Genomic DNA, 9777 nt, shown 5'->3' with positions numbered 1-9777 from the left:
GTGCCGCTAGATAGCACTGTCGACGACACCTTCCATCACTTTGCTGATGATTGAGAGTAGACTGATGGGGCGGTAATTGACCGGATTGCATTTGTCCTGCTTTTTGTGGACAGGACATACTTGGGCAATTTTCCATTGTTGGATAGATGCCAGTGTTGTAGCTGTACTGGACCCGCTCAGCTAGAGACAAGGGTAGTTCTGGAGAACAAGTCTTCAGCACGACAGCTGGGATGTTACCGGGGCCCATAGCCTTTGCTGTATCCAGTGTGCTCAGCAGCTTCTTGCTATCAAGTGGAGTAAATCAAATAGGCTGAAGACTGGATTCTGTGATGGTGAGGACCTCAGGAGGGGGCCGAGATTGATCATCCACTCAGCACTTCTGGTTGAAGATGGTTGCAAATGCTTCAGGCTTGTCTTTTGCAATTGTGTGCAGGGCTCCAACAGCATTGAGAATGGGGATATTCATGGAGTCACCACCTCCCGTTAGTTGGTTAATTGTCCACCGCCATTCAAGACTGGATGTGGCAGAATTGCAAAGCTCTGATCTGATCTGTTTATTGAGGGATCACTGAGCTCTGTTTATAGCATGCTGCTTCCACTACTTTGCATGAATGTAGTCCTGTGTTGTGTTGTATGGCTGTCTCGCTTTTTCGCTTCGTTGCTTTTAATGTCGAATTATCCGCACACTCAGTTGCAGTAAAGTGTTACTGAGAACACTTTACAAAGGCAACTTGCTTCGATTTATGTGGCTGCTTGAGACACACACCTTCCAAACGTCCAGTGTCTCTGGTGTCTATGTGTGTGAGTCTCATCTTTATACTGAAAAAGCCTTTGAACTCTTATTTCTTTGCATTTAGACAATTACGGCTAACTGCTTTGTGAATTGTTTAACATACAGACTTAACATTGCTTGTTTAATCTACAGATGTCATTAAATAGTAACAAAGGTACAATCAAATATTTAACATACAGACATCATCAAATCGTTTAGTCATGAATTTCCATTATATTTAACATCGTTTAGTTGTAAGGTACTCAAATATTCCATTATTTCCACCGTAACGAGGTGCTCAAATACTTAACATTACTTGTTTAACCTACAGATGTTATTAAATAGTAACAAAGGTACAAATATTTAACATACAATGACCAGTTACTCATTTCAATGGCGGAAGGCACCACATTGTCTAAGTCTCTTTCAATCCAAAACTTCCAATCTTCCTGTTTTTTAATCCAAATTTCAGACCGCGTGCTGAAACAAAGAGTTCAGAAATGCGGGACTGTGCTCCCACATGTTGCAGCTTCCCTACGTTGGCACCTCATTTTTAGGTATGCCTGGTGCTGCTCCTGGCATGCTCTTCTGCACTCATTGAACCAGGGTTAGTCCCTGGCTTGATTGTAATGGTAGAGGGATATGCCGGGCCATGCGGTTACAAATTATGGTGGAATACAATTCTGCTGCTGTTGATGGCCCACAGCGCCTCATGGATGCCCAGTTTTGAGTTGCTAGATCTGTTCGAAATCTAACCCATTTAGCATGGTGGTTATGTCATACACTATAGAGGGAGTCTTTAATATGAAGACAGAACTTCGTCTCCACAATGAGGGTGCGGCGATCACTGCTACCAATGCTGTCATGGACAGATGCATCTGCGACAGGTAGATTGGTGAGGACGAGGTCAAGTAGGTTTTCCCTGGTGTTGGTTCTCCCCACTTGCTGCCAACCCAGTCTGGCAGAAATGTCCTTCAGGACTCGGCCAGTAGTGGTGCTGCTGAGCCACTCTTGGAGATGGACATTGAAGTTCCTCCCCAAAGTACATTCTGTGCCCTTGCTACCCTCAGGTGTTTCTTCCAAGTAGTATTCAACAGCTTCATCAACTGAGGGATCGCGGTTGGTGGTAATCAGCTGGAGGTTTCCTTGAACTGAAGTCATGAGACTTCATGAGGTCCGACGTCAATATTGAGGACTCCCAGGGCCACTCTCCCCCGACTGTATATCACTAGCTCAGCACCTCAGGTGGGTCTGTCCTGCCTGTGGGACATGACATACCCTGGGATGGTGATTTAGACAAGCCTGGGACATTGGTGGAAAAGTATGATTCTGTATGACTATGTCAGGCTGTTGCTTGACTAGTCTGTGGGACAGCTCTGCCAATTTTAGCGTAAGTCCCCAGATGTTACTGAGGGCTTTGCAGGGTTGACTGGGGTTGGTGCGCCATTGTTGTGTCTGAAGACGGTGCCGAGGTTGATGTTGGGTGGTCCGTCCAGTTTTATTATTACCTGTATAGTTTCTTATAGCAGTTTGTTACAACTGAGTGGCTTGCTAGGCCATTTCCATTTATTGAGTATGAAGCGAATAGTGATAGTGTCCTGACTTCCGGATTTTGTCCAGTTTTACCATCTGGATCATTCTCGCTCTCAACCTCGCACCCCAACTTTAGACCTGGATCATGTTCTTCCGCCATCCCACTGTGCTCTCTACCCTGCCCCCACTGAGTTCCTTACCTCCTCTCTCTACCCTCTCCGATCCCCACATCTCTCCCTCTCTTCCCTTTCGATCCAAGCTTCTCCGGGGCCGTGATCCACGGAGCTGAACAAAGCGTGGGTCACGCTGCACTGTGGGGTACTGCGCATGTGTGGCTGGACCTCAGTGTCAGCATGCATTGCAGAAGGGGATGAGGTGTGCATGTGCAAAAATGGTGTGTCCGAGCGCACATGCAGAAGGACACAAAAATGTTTGTGCAGATACTCACTTTGTTTGAAATATTAGGCAAATAGTGACAATGATGAAATTGTTAGCTCTTTTTATTAGTTGAAAACCAACAGCAGTGAGCTAATTAAACAAAGTTACTTCAATTTTGATGGATCTAGTACATCAAAACAAGACTCAGGAAGGTAGTGATCTTATAGTATATGCCAATTTAAAATAGTAGGTTACATTGGTACAATGTCATAGTGGATCCATACATTTTTCTCAAAATATCACTTACAGCATTCACTAGTTTGACATTTCTGACTGTGGGCTTTATGATTAGCTGGATGTACAGGACCTCAAATCTTTAAAATCAGTCTGAAATCCTCCACTATTAAATGTATATGCTCTCTATGTTAGTTTAAAAATTGAATTAAAAACATTATTTCAAACTGTACTGTATAATTTATTTTTATATAGCCAGGAAATGTAATCAATTCAAATACACAGAAATCACCACAAAACTAGTTTTCACAGATTCATTTTCGGTTGTATTCATTTAAGCATAGCATCTTGGGATATTAGAACGTCTACAGGCCCCTTCTAACCCCAAAAGCTTTGTGCGTCAGCACTCCATTTAATGGTCTGCATGTTTTCTCGTCGCTGTTTGGTGTAGATGTTGGCCTCTCCCTTCTGTAAACGTCTTCTGATTGCTGTCTTCTGCTGTTTGGTCAGTTGTTGCTTCACTTTCCGTTTGATCACATCCTAAAATAGCAAACGATCTGAAATTAAATTCAATGCCAATCGACAACAGTAAATCATACAACATTTAGAAACATTATTTGTTGATTTCAAGTCAACACACACCCATGGATGAGGGTTTCCACAGCAGAAGAGCTGAGGCAGGGTCAGAGTTGTATGGAGGTGGAAGGCGGCAGTCTTGATGATGGAGCAGATGTGGTCGGAAGCTCAGCTTGGGGTCAAACACAACAATAAAGGTTGCAAACAGTTTGGCTCAGCTTCAGACAGTTGCCAGGGATGGAAACGGTGGCCAGGGAATGGAGTTTTTGGCAGGAACCAAAGACAATGGCATCAGTCTTCCCAATATTTACTTGGAGGAAATTTTTGCTCATCCAATATTAGATGTTGGACAAGCAGTGTGACAAATCAGAGACTGTGGAGGGGTCCAGGGAGGTGATGATAAGATAGAGCTGGATGTCATCAGTGAATAGAATCATAGAATGGTTACAGCACGGATAAAGGCCATTCAGCCAGTCAAGCCTGTGCCAGCTCTCCAAGAGCACCTCAGCTACTCCCACTCTCCCCACCCTTTTCCTGTAGGCCTGAAAATTTTCTTTCAGGTACTCATCCAACTCCCTTTTGAAAGCTGCGATTAAGTCTGCCTCCGCCACCTTTTCAGGCAGTGCATTCCAGATCCTAACCACTCGCTGCATAAAAAAGCTTTTTCTTGTGTTGCCTTTGGTTGTTTTACCAATCACCTTAAATCTGTGTCCATTGTTCGTGACCCTTCTGCCAATGGGAACAGTTTCTTTCTATCTACTCTGTCCAGACCACTCATGATTTTGAACACCTTTATCAAATCTCCTCTCAATCTTCTCTGCTCTATGAACAACCCAAGTATATCCACGTAACTGAAGTCTCTCATCCCTAGAATCATTCTTGTAAATCTTTTCTGCACTCTTTCCAAGGTTTTCACATCTTTCCTAAAGCGCGGTGCCCAGAATTGCATATAATACTCCATTGAGGCCGAACCAGTGTTTTAGAATATCATAATATCCACGTTTTTGTACTCTGTATCTCATGAAGCCCAGGATCCCGTAAGCTTTTTTAAAATTGCTTTCTCAACCCGTAATTTCTTGTGTGGCTCGGTGTCAAATTTATCTCCTTTATCTTATAACACTGCTGTGAAGCGCCTTGGGACATTTTACTACGTTAAAGGCAGCATATAAATAAAAGTTGTTGCTGTTGCCCTGCCATCTTCAACAATTTTTGCACATATAGCCTTGGGTCTCTTTGTTCATGTACCCCTTCTAGTTCATATTTCCTCTCCTCTTTCTACCAAAATGTATCACTTCGCATTTTTCTGCATTAAATTTCATCTGCCACATGTCCGCCCATTCCACCAGCCTGTCTATGTCCTCTTGAAGTCTATCACTATCCTCCTCACTGTTCCCTATACTTCCAAGTTTTGTGTCATCTGCAAATTTTGAAATTGTGCCCTGTACACCCACATCAAAATCATTATTATATATATCAAGAAAAACAATGGTCCTAGAACCAATCACTGTATACCTTCCTCCAGTCCGAAAAACAACCAACCACTACTACTCTCTGTTTCCTCACTTAGCCAATTTCGTATCCATGCTGCCACTGTCCCTTATATTTCATGGCCTTCAACTTTGCTGGCAAGCCTATTATGTGGCACTTTGTCAAACGACGCTTGGAAATCTATGTATACCATGTCAACTGCATTGGCCTAATCAACCCTCTGCTATCTCACCAAAAAACTCGATCAAGTTGGTTAAACAGGATTTGCCTTTAATAAATTCTTGCTGGCTTTCCTTAATTAATCTACATTTGTCAAAGTGATTGTTAATTTTGTCCCTGATTATCATTTCTAAAAGTTTTCCCACTACTGAGGTTAAACAGACTGGCCTGTAGCTACTGAGTTTATCTTTGCACCTTTTTTTGAACAAGGGTGTAACATTTGCAATTCTCCAGTCATCTGGCACCACCTCCTTTTTTTAAAGGAGGAATGGAAGATTATGGCCAGTACCTCCACAATTTCTTCCTTCACTTCCCTCAGTGCCCTAGGATGCATCCCATCCGGTTCCAATGCCTCATCTACTTTAAATACAGCCAGCCTTTCAAGTACCTCATCTTTACCAATTTTTATCCCATCCAGTATCTCCTCTACCTCCTCCTTCATTATGTCCATGGCAACATTTTATTTGTTCGTGAAGATGGATGCAAAGTACTCATTTCGCACCTCAGCCATACCCTCTGCCTCCATGCATAGGTCTTTTTGGTCCCTAATCAGCCTCACCCCTCCAATTACCTGCTTACTATTTATATGCCTATTGAAGACTTTTGGATTACCTTTTATGTTAGTTGCCATTCTATTCTCATACCCTCTCTTTGCCCCTTTTATTTTCTTTTTCACTTCTCCATTGAACTTTCTATATATAGTCTGATTCTCAGATGTATTCTCAACCCGACATCTGTCATAAGGGCTCTTTTTCTGCTTCATCTTACTCACTATCTCTTTTGTCATCCAGGGAGCTCTGACTTTAGTTGCCCTAAGTTTCCCCCCTAGTGGGAATGTACCTAGACTATACCAGCACCATTTCTTCTTTAAAGGCAGTCCATTGTTCCACTACAGTTTTGCCTGCCAATCTTTGATTCCAATTTATCCGGGCCAAATCCATTCTCGTCCCACTGAAATTGGCCTTCCTCCAATTAAGTATTTTTACTCTAGATTGCTCCCTGTCCTTTTCCATAGCTAATCGGAACCTTATGATACTACAATCACTGTTCCCTAAATGTTCACCTACTGACACTTGCTCCACTTGACCTATCTCACTCCCCGGAACCAGATCCAATGTCTCCTTCCTCTTTCGGCCAGAAGCATACTGATTGTTTTCCTGAACACACTTCAGAAATTCTTTTCCCTCTCTACCCATTACACTATTACTATCCCAGTCTATATTAGGATAGTTGACATCCCCCATTATCAATATTCCATAGTGCTTGCACCTCTCTAATTTCTCTGCAAATTTGCTCCTCCATATTTTTCCCACTAGTTGGTGGACTATAGAATACACCGCAGTGTAACGGCACTCGATTATTTTTTAACTTTAGCCATATAGATTCTGTCCTTGACACTTCCAGTACATCCTCTCTCTCTCCAGCACTAACATTCTCCTTAACCAATACTGCCACACAACCTTCTATCTTTCCTTCCTTCTTCCCTGAACACCCTATATCCAGGAATATTAAAAAAAAAAATCCTTTCCCTTTTTTGAGCCAGGTGTCCGTCATTGTCATGACATCATATTTCCATGTGGCTATTTGTGCCTGCAGTTCACCAATCTTGTTTACTATGCTTCATGCGTTCATATACATGCAGTTAAACCTATCTTAGACCATCCGGTGTTCTCCCTTAGACTGAGCCCACCTAATACATTACTATTTATTACTTGTGCTCATCAGTCTCTCCCAATCCCTTTGTGCCCCCTTTCTAATGTTACATCCTGGTGCCCATCTCCCTGCCAATTTAGTTTAAAGCCTCCCCAACAGTACTAGTAAACCTCCTTGCGAGGATATTCATACCGGCTCTGTGGAGGTGCCACCTCCCCCAGAACCGGCCCCAATGCCCCAGGAATCTGAAGCCCTACACCATCTCTCCAGCCACGCATTAATTTGCTCTATCCTCCTATTTCTATACTCACTGAGCTACACCAATATGTTTATACTCAAAACACATCTGAATGGCCTAATGGAAATATAGTCAGTTGAAAGTGAAACATGGAAATGTAGCACTTAACAGCTGGCAATGCCACAAAAATGCAAGATAACATTACACAGAATTTTATTGCTTAGTCTATTATTCTGAATTGTCATTCCTTGCTTCTATCACAGGGTGGCACTCCTGTGTTGTATCTGGATTACTTTTTAACAGTTGCATAGATATTTTAACTTTCACATCTCGAGCGAACAACTCCACCCAAAAGAGGATGCCATACTGGAGACAAATATATTTCCACAAGCAGGGGCTGGCTAATATTTTTTTTAATTTAGGGATAATGTCTAAACTGAGACCCATTAACAATGAGGGCCAGGAAAAGTAGTGAAGTCATGAATGTTCTCAATGTTTCTCTTCAGCACCACAATCTCACTACATTATAGCCGTCCTGATCCCCAGATCCATATCATAATTAGTTTTATTTGGCAGTAAAAAGCAATTTTTTTTTTGGTACCAACTCTTGGATGCCAGCGTACTTCCTAATTTTTCTTCCCTTTTATCTCCATCCAATTCTCCCTCTCGCTATTTCTAATTTTACTGCTTGCTATATTTTCACTATTTCCTCTGTCCATCCCTCTCTGGTCAGATTTCCAGCACCTATGGTATTTTCCTTTTTACGGGAAAAATAACTAGGCCTCAAGTCTTACTGCTTTGCCACAAAGGACGTGAACTTACTGAACTGAGCCATGGTTTGACATGGGGTGGATTTACAATTTTCGGGTCTGTCGTAGAAATGTTCTTAGTTCAGCAGTTCTGGTACTTTCATAAATGGTATCAGAATCTTACATTCCTTACTGCCCAATAGCTAATCATATGAAAGCTTAACCTGTGGGCATAACATTCAAAACTGAGATATAGATTGTGTGTTAGGTAGGATATTCAGGGATATAGAGCAAAGGTGGGTAAATGGAGTTGTGTTACAGATCAACCATGATCTAACTGAATGGTGGAACGGACTCAAGGGGCTGAACAGTCTACACCTATGTTTCTAATATCCTTGTGATCTGAAGTGGATATTACATCATGTGCATTTGTCCAATGTTTCAGTAGGTAGACTGAAAACACTTTAATGAGATGAAGCTAGATACACATTGTTAAGCGGTTTTATTTTTGGACAGAAAGTGAATGTAAAAAGACAAGACAGTCATAAGCAAAACTCATTTACTTCACTTAAGTTAATTTCAAACCCATCCTTCTGAATCAGAAAATTAAACTAAGCCACACTATTGCACCTTAGTGGGCAGGCTAACTTTTCTGGGGCAATTTCCTGGTTCTAAGCTTAAGATTAGCCAGCTTTCCCCTGGCTGTGCGAGGCTTGCTTCACAAATCTAACTGGACTGATTGACCTTAAAAGAGAAAAATCAATGGTCAAGGTTAAGAACTCCCAGACCATGCTCCCTTCATTTCATCTGCTCTCCTCCTCCCCTCATGGACTTCCTGACTTCCTTTCCACAAAGAGTGGAAGGCGGAATCCAGCGGAACAGAGTTCCGTCCCGTTTTTAACCCCTTGCTTGGCAGTTAAGCTAGGGAACTTTCTGGACCAGCATATTCTTGTTATTGTTGTTTTAACAATGTTCTTGTCCACAGCCATGAAATGTTTCTTTAACATTCACTGATTCAAGTTTTAAGTGACTTAGCATAACATTTAGTGGCCATTTATTTTAAAAATAGAAGAGAATGAATCTACTTCAATTCCTTTATGCAAGCTAAAATTGTGGAAACATGGTTTGTGGATGGTTGACAGAAATGTTGGTACGAATTAATGTTGTGTTACTGGAGCTCAGGATTTACATACTGAATTCTGTCTCAAACAATACTAGCATTTCAATAAAACATCTGTATTAAGACAAATTCCAGCAGTTATTGCTCTTCATCATCATAGGCAGTCCCTCGAATCGAGGATGACTTGTTTCCACGTCAAAAAGTTCACAGGTGTTTCAATGAAGGACCTAAAATTCCAGGTCCCGAACTAAATCTTGGAGTGGAAGATGCCTGTGCGTGGATTTTTTTGAAAATGTGTGGTGGCTGTTGCACACCAGCCACCACATGGGTTACTGCTCTTACCCTCTGATACAGATACAGTTTTCCATACATAACATATTCAAATCACATTTTACTCTTTAAAAAAAAAAATCAAGAATAAAAACTTCAGCTGACAATATCATCTATCCATTAATATACATTTATCTTAAGTCGATTTCCTCTGACATTGCACACAGGGACAAGATGAAGTACAGTCTTCAGGTGCAGTGGAATTCGCGGGCAGTGGATAATTGGACCAGGAAACACACGTTATTCATTATTTTAAAGTCATACACACTGTCCTCAATTTTATATGTTTCCGTTATAAATGTTTATGTCTACATTCACAATGGCACATTCCTGCCAATGATGGTGTTGTAGTACTAGCATAGTAATAGCAAGGATGTGCGCATCACCCGTGCCATGACAAGAGCCGACGACTGCTGGACGGACCACCGCCTAATCCGATCCATCATTGACATCAACATAGCCCCAAAGCGAAGAGGGCAGCAGAAGC

At 41.9% G+C, this 9777-nt stretch overlaps 1 protein-coding gene across 1 annotated transcript in view; it reads right to left on the bottom strand.

Annotated features, from left to right (window-relative positions):
• Positions 1-2789: 2789 nt before the first annotated feature.
• riok2 (RIO kinase 2 (yeast)) overlaps positions 2790-9777 on the bottom strand; it is a 44290-nt gene continuing 37302 nt past the window's right edge. The window contains exon 10 of the mRNA XM_070884439.1: positions 2790-3457. Coding sequence (XP_070740540.1) covers positions 3296-3457 — 162 coding nt within the window. The 3' untranslated portion in view covers positions 2790-3295. The remainder of the gene's footprint in view (positions 3458-9777) is intronic.

Source organism: Pristiophorus japonicus, chromosome 1, assembly GCF_044704955.1.
Source record: "Pristiophorus japonicus isolate sPriJap1 chromosome 1, sPriJap1.hap1, whole genome shotgun sequence".
Lineage (NCBI taxonomy): Eukaryota > Metazoa > Chordata > Chondrichthyes > Pristiophoridae > Pristiophorus > Pristiophorus japonicus.
The sequence above is the reverse complement of the archived record's forward strand: the minus strand, read 5'-3'. Positions and strand labels throughout refer to the sequence as shown.